The sequence below is a fragment of the Lynx rufus genome, unplaced genomic scaffold (assembly GCF_022079265.1).
Source record: "Lynx rufus isolate CCGP_SWC_20201006 ecotype Redwood Valley unplaced genomic scaffold, mLynRuf1.p SCAF_24, whole genome shotgun sequence".
In the NCBI taxonomy this organism is placed as follows: domain Eukaryota; kingdom Metazoa; phylum Chordata; class Mammalia; order Carnivora; family Felidae; genus Lynx; species Lynx rufus.
In genome coordinates, this window is record NW_025814839.1 from 4,579,834 (window position 1) to 4,596,831 (window position 16,998).

The 16,998-nt window shown below is 43.1% G+C and overlaps 1 protein-coding gene across 9 annotated transcripts in view; it reads right to left on the reverse strand.

Annotated features, from left to right (window-relative positions):
• The window catches only part of HECTD4 (HECT domain E3 ubiquitin protein ligase 4), a 194,082-nt gene that overhangs the window by 80,780 nt on the left and 96,304 nt on the right, over positions 1–16,998 (reverse strand). For 5 of the 9 annotated variants that reach the window (XM_047088246.1, XM_047088243.1, XM_047088241.1 and 2 more), the window contains 10 exons: positions 11,515–11,747; positions 10,992–11,137; positions 9,369–9,439; positions 8,394–8,499; positions 7,693–7,813; positions 6,864–6,992; positions 4,817–4,941; positions 3,188–3,341; positions 2,531–2,631; positions 685–883 (listed from right to left, as the gene is read on the reverse strand). In XM_047088246.1, coding sequence (XP_046944202.1) covers positions 685–883; positions 2,531–2,631; positions 3,188–3,341; positions 4,817–4,941; positions 6,864–6,992; positions 7,693–7,813; positions 8,394–8,499; positions 9,369–9,439; positions 10,992–11,137; positions 11,515–11,747 — 1,385 coding nt within the window. The remainder of the gene's footprint in view (positions 1–684; positions 884–2,530; positions 2,632–3,187; positions 3,342–4,816; positions 4,942–6,863; positions 6,993–7,692; positions 7,814–8,393; positions 8,500–9,368; positions 9,440–10,991; positions 11,138–11,514; positions 11,748–16,998) is intronic. The other 4 variants (XM_047088245.1, XM_047088242.1, XM_047088248.1 and 1 more) reach the window with 3 other exon arrangements.

The following is a 16,998-nucleotide window of genomic DNA, read 5'->3' on the forward strand; positions in this document are numbered from 1 at the left end:
TGTACAAAGCTAGTAGATAATCCTTCAGTTGTTCTTTTAGGAGGTTACACGTCACAGTCACATTCCTCTTTCCTCAGAAGTTCAACATGATGGTTTGCAACACAACAACATAAACAGAAGAAAACACTTCAACCCCTCAAATGTTTCCTTCCACTTAAAATTATCAAGCCACTACACGTCAGAAACTACTCTTCCTCAAAATCTATGTGGGCCCTGAGGTACTGACAACAAAGAACAAATAATAAAAAGAAAACAGATCCTAGCACATCTGAAACTCTTCTAAAAGGCCATCTTCTCCCAAAGAATACGTGAGAAGCCCCAGAATCGGGCAGTACGATCTTTCTAGACGAATGCAAATCACCTGTCCACAGGAATTCCGAGCACCGGAGGAAGGCAGTAGGTAAGCAATAGGCAAAGGAAAACTTCCTTTGACTCCCAGATCTAAACTCTGAAAAGCTTACGAAAGTGCACTTTCAACATGTTGTGAAAACACTGTTCTTCGAACACAGACATGCTGGTTATTTCCCCAACCACTACCCTTCAAGGCGTATCTTAAAGTTTTCCAAAGAGACATCTGCAGACAGAAATAAGTCGGGAATGGTGACCAGAAGCAAAGAAAAATAAGAAGCATCTAAGAAACCAGCCTATTGGCGGTGGAACCAATACTAAGCCAGTCTTGCTTACTTTGTCATAGTCATACTGTGAAGAACATCTACTATCAAATCTAAGGTACAAGCAGCGAGCTCCTGGGATGTGAACAGTTTCTTTAAATTTATAGTTGTCTCTGACAGGGTGGACGGTTTCCACGGTCTTTCCAGCAGCCCATGGAGCAGGAATCTTTAAACCAGTGAGAAAGCCTGGCTCTTCCTTCTCTTCCAGCATCCTAAAACCAGACACAGAGAAAGTGATTTAGCTTAGCAGCGGGGAGAGGAAAAAGAAGAGGTACACATGGTAAAATACAAAAGGTTAAGAAATGTCGCTTTCCTTTTCCACATCATGCAGTCTGACAACCTCATAGCTTTTAAATGCTAGGTATCAGTGGCGATCAGAAGCACTGTAAAAGCTCCTATGTTTAAGGCTCTTTTGTTGTTGTCGCTAGAGAAGATACTCTCTTTTCAAGGAGGAGAGCCCAGGAGAGGGCCTCACCAACTCTCAAGTTACTAAAAAAAAAAAAAAAAAAAAAAAAAAAAAAAAAAAAAATAGATGCTATAAAGGACCCTTAAGATTGGTCACTTTCCAAATCCCACAGGATTAGTATCCTATCAAGGTTCCTTTTGTTGATATCTAAATGTCAATTGTTGACAACTCCATGAGTCTACCTGACTTTTACTTTAATTTTTGCTAAAGAAGAATGCCTTCAAAGTCCTCTTGTCTACTGTAATTAAACCCTCGAGGGCTTTGCAGCCCAAGGCTGTGGTATACAAACTCCTAAGACCTATACTTGGCGCTTGTGAAATTAACACTCTTCTTTCAGCTCTGCACTAGCAATGTGGTAGCCACGGAGTCAAGTGTGGCCAGGTAAACAGAATCTGAACTGAAAACAATTTAAGATTCAGTTTCTTGATCACATGAGCGACACCACAAGTCATCATGAACAGCGTGTGGCTATGGCTGATGATCCTGGACAGCATGGGGGCAAAGTTGCGTCACTACGCAAAGCTGCATTGGATACCACACTCTTCTAGAGAAACCTGCAAAGTCGCCCCTTTCTGATTGCCATTGTTGAAGACTGCTCTGGATAGATGTAACTGACACGTAATCAACTGCCCATATTTAAAGTGTACAACTTGGTAAGTTTGGACATAGGTATATACTAGTGAAGTTTCCTTCCTTCGCTTGGTAATCCAGGCAATCATTTTTTGCTTTCTATCACTAGAAAGGAGTTTACATCTTCTATAGTTTCCTATCTAGGGAATCATATAGCATGTTCTTTTTGAGGGGATCTGGCTTCTTTTGCGCAGCATAAGGATTCTGAAAGTCGTTCCTATTGTCGCATGTATCAACCATTCATTCACTTTTATTGCTGGGTAGGATTCCGTCGTAGGGATATTCTAATACTCTGCAACTCATTTATCCCTTCCCCCGTTGATAGACATTAGGGTTGTTTCTTGTGTTGGGCTCCTCCAAATAAGGCTGTTATGAACCTTCATATACAAGTCTTTGTAAGAAGCTATGCTTTCCTTTTTCTTGTGTAAATACCTAGAGGTGGAATAGCTAGGTCATGTGGCAGGTATACACTTAACTTTTTAAGAAACTGTCAACCTATTTGCCAAAGTCATAGTATTTTACATCGCCATCGCTGGTATAGGAGAGCCTGTCAATCTTTAATCTCTTGATCTGTGGGGAATTTATTCTCACCTGATCCTATAAATCTATAAAGCAATTCTAGAATTATCTGGAAAACGTGACCCTCAAGTCTCTTTTCCCAGTTACAGAATCCTTGCTAGAATTCAGTGTCGTAAAAGGAGAACGAGGCTTTCACCAGAAGAAAACAAGGCAGGGGTTCCAGCAAGGAAGCAGCATCTTTCACCTCTGATCGGGGAACAGCCTGCCCTTCTGGTCTGATGCACCACATGGGGAACAGCCCACCTCGGCAAAAACTGGACACTGGGTTTTAAGCAGCAAAGCCGTCTGAAACACAAAACCATCATCATGTCTTAAAGTGCTTACTGTCAGTTATCTGGATGGTACTACAGCCAAATTTAGAATTCTCACTTAAGTCATCTTTTTACAATCCTACTCTGTCCTCCTTCACGAAGAAATGCTTTGCGACTTAGACCACTTAACATCATTTTATTTAATGCTGTCATGGCACATATCCTTTCTATCAGTCACCGATAGCCCGCAAGGCCTCAGGAGGCTGAATACAATGGTAGGATCTCCCGCAAGGCCTCAGGAGGCTGAATACAATGGTAGGATCTCCGTAGCATTGCAGATTAGCATTTTCACAGCTGACCAGCGATCAACACTTGCTAGAAGATCGCAGTAAGTAATTTAGTCAAACAAAACGTTTCCCCTTAATATTTCAGTTTCTTTTTTACTATGTTTCCCTTCATTCCACTATTATTTCCCTTGACTTCTGAAAGACATGGCCATGTTTACTCTGCCTTCAGTAAATGCACACAGCCGCAACGTGAGAGGTGGGCGGGCCGAAGAGCAGCTCACTTTGGCACACCAGGGACCGTACCTGACTGGTATAGAGTACCAACTGGACCAGCTGAGGCATCAGGGCATCGGCCATGGTCAGAGTCTGTAAATTTGGATGCATCAGGGAAGTCAGTAACACTGGAAGAAGGTGACCAAGCATAGTAGCCTTAGTAACTTGTTCCAAGCCTTTTAACCTACAAAAAGTTCAAGAAAACAATGGCTTAAGCAATTCCTAATCACGTGAAGAAGCAACCGTCCTCTTTATCTGACAAATTGTCTTAAACTGCATTTCCTTGAACTGCTTAAGCACTTCTAGCTACGGCAGTTCGGTCCACAAATCTCCCACCTTCTACCACTGAGGGAGAGGGAGAGAACAGAAACCAAGTAAGAGATGTCACTGTCAACCTGAGTTGACACGGTGCGTATCATAGCACCTCGGAAGCACTTTATCAGTGGGTTCTAACATGCAGACGGCTACTCTAGGTAGTTACCACAGGCAGAGTTCCCTTGGCACTGGAACTTTAGATCGCTGTGCTGTATGCAGTCTCCAACAGAGAGGAAGTAACTAGCTACCACACAGATTTTTCTTTTGTCTTTAAAATCACATCCCCCATTTTATTGAGACAGAACAGTGTATAAATTTAAGGTGTATGACAATTATTTGATAGATGTATAGATTGTAAAATGATTACCTAAAATCACATTCTTAATATCCCAATCCTCTGCCAGAAGAATTAAGGTATGTGACTCACCCAAAGAAAGACGTGGGTTATAGAAATTCTCTGAGGCTACTTAGGGTACTGGGGTTGGAACAAGAAACAGACCTCCCATCTCCCAGGCTCTCAGACTATCTCTCCTCCCTGGCAGGCGGGGGGCAGGTGGGGGGTGGGGAGGCCAAATCTGTACCACAAGCCCCAGCGATGGGCCCCATAGGACTTAACAAGCCCTCGTGCAATGCCTATCTGGGTTATACTGCCCCCAGTTCCAATGTGGCCACCTACTCTCCGGGAATGGGCAGGAAACAAGGGACATGGGGACAGACAGGGTTACCAGAGGAAAAATTACACTGCGGGGTTGTTTTGGATCAGCATCTCTAACATTAAAATCATTATCACACACAGATGCAACGGCAAACCATTAGCAGAAATTTTCATGGGGAGGGCTAAGAAAGAGCTTTATTACTGGGAGAGAGAAGATTACCCTCTACAGAGGTCACTCCTATACTTGAAGAAGTAAAATTACAGTAAAATTTTAAGACATTATGTCAGCGTCATCTTTCGCATGGCAGTTAATCTTCTGTGTCACTAAGTCACCTGCCCGTCTAAAGTACTTATCACGAGGACACCAAGTGCATGTGCTGCTGAGCTAGATGATGGAAGGAAAGGCCAGTTTGGGGGCGATGATGGTGGCAGACCCGAATGTCGGCGGGGAGGCTGTGCACCAGAGCCTCGCCGCCCCCTCAGACTCTGGCTGGCGGCCCAGTCTCACCTAAAAGCACCATTAAAGAGTTCGATTGCACTTGGCATTGAAAACAGTTGCCGTTTCAACCTAGTCTCACAAAAATCCCTCTATATTAAATGAACATTTGATGTTCTAAGAGGTTTTGCTTTCCTAAGCAATTCTGCTTCCTGAAGGGCAGCAGGCCACAGCTCACGACCCATTTCCTCACCTCTGCTCACGGTCAGCTAGGTCACTATTTATGAGGGCAGTTGTGACCTGCTGTAGCATTTCCAACACTTCATCACATCCAGTCAGGATTTGGGTGGCAAGAGCCAAAATACTGACCTTTAGCTCCTAGGTAGAAAATATCACAATATTATTTTTAGGCTTTGGGATGAACACACACTCACAACGACAACACGAAATGATGTATTTAATGATGCATTTCCAAACGAAATAATGAGGTGGCCAGAATCAGCCCAAAGCAGGAAGTTCCGCTAGGATGGCAAGTAGCAATTTGATTTGGGAGGCTAAGGTCTGGAGTGCTGACAGAAATACGCAGTATTTCACGGGGAGCACACCGAGTCCCTGGGAGAAAAGGCATTTCTCCCATCCCCTCCAGCACAAGAGAGCTCCCGGTGGCCAGCCCAGAAACTGTCCAGGTGGAAGATTGCCTTGGGTGGTATGAGGGCAGCTAAAGAGAAAAACAGAACAGTAAAAGGCGCATGTAGAGGCGGTGAATAAAATGAGACAAAAACACAACATTCTGAAACAGTACAAGTGACCTTTTTACTTAACGTTGTAAACCATCACACTTGAAAACAGGCAAGTTAAAAATTCAGTTGAAGTAGCAGGCAGTTACAGGCTATCGAACATTAAAATTAACTATTAGAGAGTTCGTGGGCATACAAATACTAAATTGTGTGTTAAAAAGCACTCGTTAAAATCACACAAGTGTTTAGCTTACAATTATTTTCTGTTAAGAAAAAATACAACCAACCTAACCTTCTAGGTGAAATCTGGGTTTTTAATTTTTCCCAGAGATACTGGATAACTCTGCCTCTTCTGCCTTTACCAAGAGTATTTCTCTCCATGGACTAATTAAACAATTTACAGAATTTAGCCTTTCAAATAGAAAACGCTTGCTTCCATTGTTGGGACTTTTCTGGGGCCTTCTTTGCAATTATTAAGATGTTTTTATCATGAAGAGAAAAGGAATTCTGAACTGACAGGCTAAACCATGGTTTAAGTCCCACGGATCCCATCAGCTGCCATGTGCTGACGGCGCCCCCTGTGGCCGCACAGTGCATGCGGTTAGCATGCCTCCTCCTCTGAGCCTCACAGAACCTTGCAAGGGAGACTTAGTGTCCTTTTTCACTGAGAAACTAAGGCAAGAGAAGTTAATCAACAGTATCAGCAATTTAAATGATTAATTCCTGCATTTTTGCCTATTTAAAAACTGATTATACAGTGAGATCAACTCAAGAATTAACAAGTGTATGGGTTTTAGAGTATCAGCGCATAAAGCAGTAAGAAAAGGGCGAAGCATAATGGCTTTTATCTCTATCGCTTCCTCGGTAAATTTCTCAGTGTGTTTCAGTCAACACTTTAAAGAAGAACCAAGTTCTTATTGATTTCTCTAATTCTCTCACAAAGAAGAAATTCTAAACAACAATGCAAGCAACAGCCTCCAGCATCTGTCAAAATTATAACCACCACTGCTATAAAAAAAAATCTTTGGATTGCTATAAATTGCCATGTGGGAACAAATTATTGAGTTTACATAGAAGCTAACTTAAAAATAATTACAGAGAATGAAATGAACCGTAGGTTTAGAAATTATTCAATATAAAGGTTGTGAGAAAATTACCACCTTTTTAAGTTATTTGGAGAGAATGTAATAAACCAGCCACAACGTCAAAATTATTTCAAATGTTAGATTATTTTATCTCTATATACACAGATTTCGGATGTGTATGAGATCACTTGTAAGCGCAATACTTTATAGTCCTTTAAAAAAGGATGAAATAAACAAGGCACAAGAAGAGTGACAGAAGAGTGACACGAGCACATGGAGACACGTCATGAGAGTGTCACAAATATGGTAACCACTGTGCAAGGACATAAGAACCTATGAGATGAGTGACCTAATATTACCTCTCACAACAATATAGCCACATGGTGAAATGTGACATCGTAATACACAGAGTTAGCCAGCTGAGCTGCACTTTACACACTGGGTAGAAAGCATCGTTAGAAGAAAGCTTGGTGTTTACCTGTACCTTCAATGTCTCTCCCTGCAAGGAGCTGTCACTGTCCTCGTTCTCATCGGGTTTAATCAAAATAGTGTTACTGAGAAGGTGGTTCTGAACTGCCATCAGATAGCGCAGGCAGGAGGATGCAGCCTTTAATACAAATAAGGGCATTTAAATGATCTACACCTTACAGCAAAAAGGCTTCATGTAATCCTCATGTTTATAAGGGTTGGACAAGGGAAGCAGAAGAGAAAGTACAGAAAACAGACCAGGTTAGTTTCTCAGGTGACTTATTTCCACATGACTTTTGATATGTCATTTGACACATTTACCTTTCTGCCTTCTGCTGCCTAATTCGCACTAGTCACTCAGATACTTACTTGAATTTCTCCCACCCTCTCCCCCTCTCATGAATTTCCACTAGAAGAGAGTCCACCAGAACCTTGAAAGAATCTCTAGGTTCTTTTTAGTCTCTGGGGGAACGGTGACATTTTAGAAAACGATACCACATTAACAATTAACAGGGAGGACAATCCTCACTATGTAAACAAAACGAAAACATCTAAATTCAGTCAAACAATTCACTGCATCAAGACATTTAAAAGCAGGAGGAATAAAATCTTAGAGAAAGCGATCCAAGTGGGTTTGTTTGGTTCTGTATTTCCAGGACAAACACAGTCACCCACTGACTCCGTCAATTAAGACTGCCTTGGAGAGTGCATTACATCAGTGTGTGTACACACACACACACACACACACACACACACACACACACACACACCTCAATACAGTAACATGAAAACAGGGACACTTGATACCATTTGGCTTCATTAAACACATTTTTACTTACAGGCACAGTCGAAAGGAGTTTTTGAAAATCCTCTTTAGAGACAGTTTGGCACTTGGTGATTAAGATACAGGATTCCCGTACAACAATCTTCAGAATGTAGTGTAAAAGTTCATCATTTAGTCTTTAAAATGCAGGAAAAATGTAACAATAAGATACGTATGGTTTAATAATAAAAGGATAAATTTTACACAATTGGAATGAGATGACAAACAGGAGATACAAAATTCACTGGCTCTGTAAGTATATCATCTTCCTCAGCAACAATGCTAACAACCAGGTGTACTATCTAAATCCAACTTAAGAAACAAAATGGTAACCAAGGACGTAGTCTGAGTACTTTTATAAATGGCAAAGAAAACCAACACCTTCCTCCCCTTCCCAGCTCTCACCCACACCCTCACCCTGGCCCTCTCCCGTAGCCCACTGAGTTGGGTGGCACCCTTCACCAAGATGTTTAAATAAGTTCCATCCACTCTTTCCACTGAGTACTTTGCTGAGAAAACTGAAAAATGCTATCATCGCCTTTTAGGGCAAGTGTGGGATATATGATCTTTTGACTGATCTGTGATTTCAACTTAACATGCTAATTATCATATTAGTTATTATAGGAGACTTACGTTGCTCAAACACATTTAATGTAAATTAGTTACTGAGAAAAACACAAAGAGAAGGCTATCAGTCAACAGCGCGACTGGGGTCACCTGTAATGCTCATCCTCCTCGCTGCCAAATCGGTTGTTTTGAAGCTGTTCAGCTAAATTGGTTAAGATCACATCCCGCAGCTGGGAGAGGCCGCTGTTTCTCTCTCCTGACACAGAACAGAGCTCCGTGAACAACCCTGGTGATTACACTTAGGAAACTGAGGCTATTAAAACAAGTTTTCAAGTGAGCACACTGTTGACGATGTGGGGGCGCCAGGCACACGTACTCTCACAAAGAGCAGCAGCAAAAACAACCTCACAACCAAGCAGACTTCTTTCAACCAGCACATCCTGATCTAGCTGTAGTTTGCCTCTTCATATGTCACACAGTGGGATTTCTAATTCCTTAAATTCACGCTGCTTATAAACACAGTGTCTCTGACAGGGTGAGCTTTGCTGTAGTTGTTCCATCTAACTTTAAAAGTTGGGTTTTAATGTATGGAGGAAACAAACGGACTTGGCAACCCCTAAGAAGTCATTATCTGTAATGCACATTAAACCTCTACTATCAGGCACCTTCTGCTAAGCGGCATGGATAGAAAAAGGTTGATAAAGTTTGAAGATACACAGAACAGGGTTTCTCCTCTCAATCTAGTTGAAGCACTGGTGTACGTGCAGATACATTAAAAAAAAAAAAAATTAAGCGAATTAAGCTTAAAAAAAAGCTTAAAAAAATTAAGTCGATTAAGCATCCAACTTTGGCTCAGGTCATGATCTCACAATTTGTGGGTTCGAGTCCCGCATCAGGCTCTGTGCTGACAGCTCAGAGCCCGGAGCCTGCTTCAGATTCTGGGTCTCGCTCTCTCTGCCCCCTGCCCCCGTTCGCATTCTGTCTCTCTCTCAAAAGTGAACTTTGAAAAAAAATACTAACAAATACTAACAAACAAGAAAGGTCTATTATCATAACAATCCAGTTGGTTCCTCGCGGACAAAAAAAGGGATGGCTGTTCCAGGAGAAGTCAGGGATAATTCTCACCTTCCGTTAAGACCAGCTTAAGTAAGTTATTGATTTCGGTTTCACCTGGGTACAAGATATTTAAGCCAGAGCTGAAATGACAGAAAAGTCAAAAAGCTTTTCAACAAATATTCTAGAAAATCCAAACTCTAAATATTTTAATTTGCACTTATATTAAAGATGCCAGTGATTACATGAAACTCTGAGGGAAGTTTCACGACTAACAAAGTGGCTGAACCTAAATTCAACGTCATGATACAGTCCATTCACCTCCCTGATCAACAACCAACAGGTTCCCTCTCCTCCTGCGAGTTTCCAGAATGAGAACTTGTCTGAGGCTGGATATGGAACTGGTAAGAGAGAACTGAGCTGTAAAAAAGTCAGTGTAGCCGGGCCAGGTAGATATTCGCAGACTGTGCCCGAAAGCGCATTTGGGAAGTGGGATTTCTAAATCTCAGCTTTTCCAAATGGGCAAGAGGAGCATCACAAGTGGTGCCAGAATTTTATTTTTTTTCTGTGAGGTTTCCACACAATAAAGTGAACATTTTTCAAGTGTACAATATGACAAGTTTTGACATATGGGTATACCCATGAAGCCACCACCATAGTCAGAACACAGCCATCACCTCCAGAAGTTTCCTCATGACACTAGATTTAAATTAGAAAACAGGGGCGTCCGACTTCAGCTCAGGTCATGATCTCGTGGTTTGTGAGTTCAGGCCCCGCGTCAGGCTCTGTGCTGACAGCTCAGAGCCTGGAGCCCACTTTGGATTCTGTGTCTCCCTCTCTCTCTCTGCCCCTTCCCCACTCAAGCACGTGCGCGTATGCTCACTCTCAAGAATAAACATACGTTTAAAAAAACAAAAACTTAAAAATAAATAAATTAGAAAAGATACCCAAAGCATAATCAACTATGGAAGGAAAAAAATCCCCTCCCTCTCTGCTCACCCCTGTCACACAGTTCTTGCAGACCAAGCATTCAGTTGTCCCTTGGTCACTAAATTATACTTGGTCACATTAAAACTATATTCCTGGATAACAGTTCATTGCACTCGAAAAACAATATTAAATATTAAGCAATATTATTAAATAATAACAAACAGAAAATGGCCCATATATTCTGCCCTCTTCTCTAACAAGGTTTTAAGTTTTAAGCAGAATTTAAAAGGTACTTTGCATTTTACTAAGCTCTCACAAACTCTCATAGCAGGTGTTATTTTTACGCCCATTTTATAGCTAAGGAAAAGGAAACCTCAAACCGAGCTAGTAAGTGGCAGAGCAAGGACTAGAACCCAGGTCTGCCGGCTGCCAAAAGCCTGGCTTCTTAGTCACTTTGTGACACTCTCTCCACGAATGACAGGAACCTTCACTCGCAAACCATCAAAACACCCAATTAAAGAGCTAAAAATTGTTTTTCTTTCTTTTAAAATCCAAAAGGTAAGATGAGGACACATAGTTACGTGGCTTGGGGCCTCTGGGAGTGGGGCCACAAGCCCTCTCTGGCCAAATTATCCCCTGCGCACGAGGCCCTGACGATGGGCTGAGGTCAGAGGCCTCCAGGCCACCAGCCAGTAGAGTACAGAGGGTATAGGGCGGCACAGGAGACGCATTTTGCAGAAAGCGTGAAGAAAATCATCTGATTACCTGATGGCAAGACAGACTTCCTTCTGAATTTCAGGGCAAATTTGATCTTTGGGTGCCATCAACAACTGCCAAAGCAGCAATCCAGACCGCCGAATGATGTCTCGGTTTCTTTCAGTTTGTGGGCTGAAGAAAAATTTAAATACCACCTACGGAAACGTAAGGGGTGTATCTAAAAATGCTTATTCTACTAAGGATAAAATTATCCCTACGGAAAAAAGCACATAGTAGATATTCTTATGAACAGACATCCAGGTGGATTTTTACCCACACTCTCTTCTATTGTGTAATAGTGTAATTACAGTAAATATTTTACATCTATTAATTGCAGTGAGCTACATATAGCCATACTCCATTAACTGCAGTGCAACGAATATGATTATCGTTCCTAATTACAGGATTAGCGTGTGGTTAGGATGCAAGACGGGAATGTTATTAAATTTCTCTTTTGGTGGCAATTAGCTGGCTGAAAACAAGTTTTGTGCTTCTTTTTCTCTAGTATCTTATGTCGAAACGGTGCATTTACCTGAAAGACAACGAGAATACAGCGTATGATACAAGTATCTCCGTTAACCATGGCCTTCTCCATAATGTCACAAATACTGCTAAGATGGTGGGCTTCGATCGGATGCTGCTTGCCCAAGACACTTGTGATTGGAAGATTGGGGTTGGTGGCAAGAAGATTGAGTTGGTGTATGCACATCGCACCCACATGGTGCAGTAACTGGTTTATAACCTCATTCGTGGTTATAGCCTCTTCTAGAAAATGAAAAAGAAACTCAGTGAGGAAAGGCATCTCCGTGGGTGGCCTCCAAGGAGAACTCTGACTTACAAAAGGAACGCACATACTAGGACAGAGGATCTTGGCTCCCATCTCTTCTACTACCTCTGGAGAATCCTTTTCCCTGCCGCAGAGTGCTGGGGCGAAAATGAAAATGCTAGGAAATCCCCATTTTTTTAAAAAAAATTAACGTTTATTTATTATTAAAAGACAGAGACAGAGCATGGGAAGGGCAGAGAGAGGGGTAGACACAGAATCTGAAGCAGGCTCCAGGCTCCGAGCGGTCAGCACAGAGCCCGACGCGGGACTTGAGCTCACAAACTGCAAGATCATGGCCTGAGCCGAAGTCAGACGCTTAACGGAGCCACCCAGGCACCCCTAGGAAATCCCCATTTTTAAAGGGCAGAAATGACTAACCACTTAGGGAGCCCTTTCTATATGCCGGACAACAGGCTAAATGTTTTACATGCGTTACCTTACAATACCGTTATAAACTTAGACTATTTTAGCCCTATTTTGTAGGGGAGTCAATCAAGATCAGAGAGGTTAAGTAACTCGCCCTGGGTCACACAGATACTAAGTGTAGAACTGGGATTTGCATTCAGGTCATTTCCGCTCAGAGGCCATGCTGCAACCAATCTAGTAAAAGCTACCTTCTATGACTTCTCTGTGATGGAACACCACCCCCACCGCATCCCCACTCCCAGGTCCACAAATATCTCCTCCCACGGTACCTCAACATTTTTATCTCAGTCACCACAACCTAGAGAGCCATCAGTTCAACTGTGAGCACTCACAAGCATCCTCTTACATAATAATAAACAGCCCATGGACGGTCACAGCCATTCAGGAAACGGACGTGAAAGTAATCTAAACAGGCAGAGTGAAAAACAGAACAAAACAAAAAAACCCAACCCTGCTTTTCCCCCTTAAAGCAGCTGAAATTAATTGCCTACCAGGAACAGGAAAGCAGCAATCTGGGAGAGGCAGGCCTGGGTAGGGGGACCTTGGAGTTGCTAAAGGATGGTGGGCACTGGGGACTATGAAGAAGGACTCAAGGAAAACCAAAGAGAAGGTAAACTTGGCCAAAACTAAACTTTTTCAATTGTATATTAACTGGAGGGCCAGTTCTTTTTTATGTCTTTGAGTCCCTTGCTTTTAGGACAATAGAATCCGGGTTAATACTACTCGTCCTCACCAAAGACTTTCAGAAAGCTAGCCTCTGGGACCTACCCAAATAAATAAGGTCTTTGATTTTTATGCTGAGTTAGATGGGAAGCCGGTGGAGGAGTCTGAGCAGAGGAGGGACAGACCTGACTCCTGACACTGAGACTGGTTGCCGGGCGGAAACGAGCCTACAGGGGCGGAGGGCAACCGTGGAGGAAGCAGGAAGACCAGTGAGCAGGCCACTATGAGAATCTGGCAAAGTAAAACCAATGCCTAGGCAAGAGGTAGTGCAGCCCGGGTAGTGCAAAATGGTTGGATTTGGGATACCTCTTGAAGGTAGGACCGGACAGGATTTGCTGATGTCCATTTGGATATGAGGTGTCAAAAAAAGGTCTTAGATGACCCTAAATTTGTGGGCTCACCGTATGAAGCCCCAGTGATCCCTCTACTAGCACACGGGGGATTCAGCAGGTATAGATCTGGAGAAGGGGAAAGCCAGTAAGTCTGTTTTTGACAAGCTGAAGATATCGATCAGATATGCAAGTGGAGGTGAATATATAGTCTAGAGAGAAATCTCCAAGCAAGAGGCTTGGAGAGAATCATTAGGGAGGCACTGATATATAGTTGACTTTTTCTTCTTTTTGCTGTTTCTTTATCCCCCAATAGCTTTATCCAGATACGATTTACATACCATAAAATTCTCCCATTTTAAGTGCATAATTCAATGATTTTTAGTAAATTTACACACATACCGGAAGCTGGAACATAAGTAGAAAAATTACCACTGACTATGAAAATTAATTCTAAGGAAATAGTATGATCAACTTTACGCCAACAGTAAGAAAACTTAGGGGCACCTGGGGGGCTCAGTCAGTTAAGCATCTTTGGCTCAGGTCATGATCTCACAGTTTGTGGGTTCGAGCTCCGCATCGGGCTCTATGCTGCCAGCTCGGAACCTGGAGCCTGCTTCAGATTCTGTCTCTCTCCCTCTCTCTATGCCCCTCCACCACTCATGCTCTGTCTCTCAAAAGTAAAAACATTTAAAAAAAAATCAAACCTAGGGGCACCTGGGTGGCTCAGTTGGTTGAGCATCCAACTTCGGCTCAGGTCTGATCTCACTGTTTCTGAGTTCAAGCCCCACATCGGGTTCTGTGCTGACAACTCAAGCCTGGAGCCCGCCTCAGATTCTGTGTCTCCCTCTCTCTTTGACCATCCCCCACTCACAATCTGTCTCTCTCTCTCTCTCTCTCAAAAATAAACATTTAAAAAAAAAAATTAAACCTAGATGAAATGCACAAATTCTAGAAAGACACAAATTACATACAAAAACTATCTCAAGAATAAAAAATCTGATTAGATAACTGCAGAGCCTCAAAGTATCACCTTCCTCAAAGTATTAATTACTGTGGTAATTAACATAATTAACATATGTCCACAAATTCTGATTTTTTTTAATGTTTATTTATTTGGGGAGAAAGCGGGCCCAAGTCGGGGAGGGGCAGGCAGAGATGCAGAGACAGAATCCCAAGCAGGCTCCTTGCAGAGCCCCACTTGGGGCTTGAACTCATCAACTGTGAGATCATGACCTGAACTGAAACCAAGAGTCAGACAACCAACCAACTGAGCCACGCAGGTGCCCATCTTTGATGCTTTTCCTTTCAGGAAGTGGAACCTAATTCCTCTTCCCATAAGTGTGGGCTTAATGACCGGCTTCTAACTGGAAAGGGAAAAATAGAAACTTTGCAGTGAAGAAAGCTGGCATTTAAACCAACTGATCAGGGGCGCCTGGGTGGCGCAGTCGGTTAAGCGTCCGACTTCAGCCAGGTCACGATCTCGCGGTCCGGGAGTTCGAGCCCCGCGTCAGGCTCTGGGCGGATGGCTCAGAGCCTGGAGCCTGTTTCCGATTCTGTGTCTCCCTCTCTCTCTGCTCCTCCCCCGTTCATGCTCTGTCTCTCTGTCCCAAAAATAAATAAACGTTGAAAAAAAAAAATTTAAACCAACTGATCAATTTTAACATGGTTAATAATAATAAATCCTGTTGACATTATGAACCCTGTGATAGGATGTAATGAGAAAAGCACTTCACCTCTGTGGAATTCCTCTCTAAAACTTCAGTTCCAATGAGAAAACGTCAGGGCACCTGGGTGGCTCAGTCCATTCAGCCTTTGACTCGGGTTTCTGCTCAGTTCATGATCTCGAGGTTCGCTGATCAAGCCCCACCTGGGGCTCTGTACGGACAGCATGGAGCCTGCTTGGGATTCTCTCTCTCCCTGCCTCCCTCCCTCCCCCCCACCTCTCTCTCTCTCTCTCTCTCTCTGCCCCTTCCCTGCTCACATGCACGTGCTCTCAAACTTAAAAAAAAAAAAAAATGAGAAAACATCAGATGAGCCCAAACCAAAGGACATTCTATAAAATACCTGACCAGTAGTCCCCAGAAGTGTCCTTTTCCGTTCTTCAAATAGGAAGACTCTATCCAGCTAGGTCCAAGTTGCGGATTTATTTTTCCCACCATCTCAAGCCTGCTGCTGAGCCCTCTTAATGATTTTTTTTCTCTTCAGTCACTGAACTTTTCAAATCCAGAATTTCCTACTGGTTCTTTTTTCAAAAATTATTTGTTGACATTTTCTATTCTTAAGTCATCTTTTTCCACAGGGTTTCCTTTAGATCTTTCAGTATATGTATGAAAGGCTACTTTAGTCTTTATCTGCTAAGTCCCACTTCTGAGTTGTGTCTGCAGTGTGTAGCTACTAATTTGTTTGGTTTGGGTTTTTTTTTAACTCTTGTTTCTACGTTTTCACTTTCTTTCACTTGTTTACTCTCATTATTGTTTTTATTTTTAAGCCTGCTTTCCTAGGGGTCACCTAGTCTGAGTCAAAGGTTGTGCTCAAACACCTTGAGCCAGTAAGTCAGCCACCCTGGCTGGGTCTCTCTTTTGGGGGGAGCACGTCAAGGCTCATACAGCTTTCGGTTCTGCCCTGGATTTCTGTCGGGCCCTCTCACATCCTCACAGGTATATACAGGCTCGTGCTCGGCCAGGCCTGTGTGAACACGCTGGGTCCTCTCCAACTTCTTCTATGCAGATGTGCAGGGAGCTTACCAAGGCCCCGTGGAGCTTTCTCCCGACCCGGATCTCAGGAGCTCATCTCTGGCTAGTCCGCTGGCTCTCTGCTCGCCCTCATCAAAACCACAACCTCAGGCCAGCCAAGCCACTGGTCTTCTCAGCTGGCGTGCCACACAGACGAGTACTGTTACTGACACCGGGGTTGGGCAGGAGTTTTTTCCACGCTCTGCTCCAAATCGAGTCAGCCTCCTCCGGCAGCAAAGCTGCCGGTTGACATGATCTGCCCCATGCCGGTGGGGTCACTGACATGACCCGCCACACCCTGGGGGGGGGGGTCACTGCACTGACCGAAATTACAGTGGAGGACGGGAGCTTCCACCCCATCTGAGAATACCACAGACTTCCGCTTCTCTTACCCAAAGTTCAGTGGTTTTATGAGGATTCACTTCTCAATTTGGTGTATGCCTTTGGTCAGTTTCCAGAGCCTAGAAATAGTTGCTTTTGGTAATTATGTCCCTTTCACCATTACTGTAAGGGGGGAGGATGTGCTCTTCTATACCACTGTAACTGACCTTGAAGCCACTTGCTTTTAAGTTAATATTAACAATACATACTTAATTCCATCTAATTATAAGTTTGTTTATAAATAAGTAATCAGTGTAAAACATTAAAACACCAAATAACCCACGGCAAGTACAAATCATCATTTTTTGCACCACGGTTCTGACAATTTCAGAGTGATGTAACAGTTTGCTCTAAAGAATTCTATGGACTGGGGTGCCCGGGTGGTTCAATCGGTTAAGCATCCATCTTTGGCTCAGGTCATGATCTCGCGGTTTGTGGGTTCGAGCCCCACGTTGGGCTTTGTGCTGACAGCTCAGAGCCTGAAGCCCACTTCGGATTCTGTGTCTCCCTCTCTTTCTGCCCCACCCCACTCATGCTCGGTCTCTCTCTCTCTCTCTCTCTCTCTCTCTCTCAAAAATAAACAAACATTAAAAAAA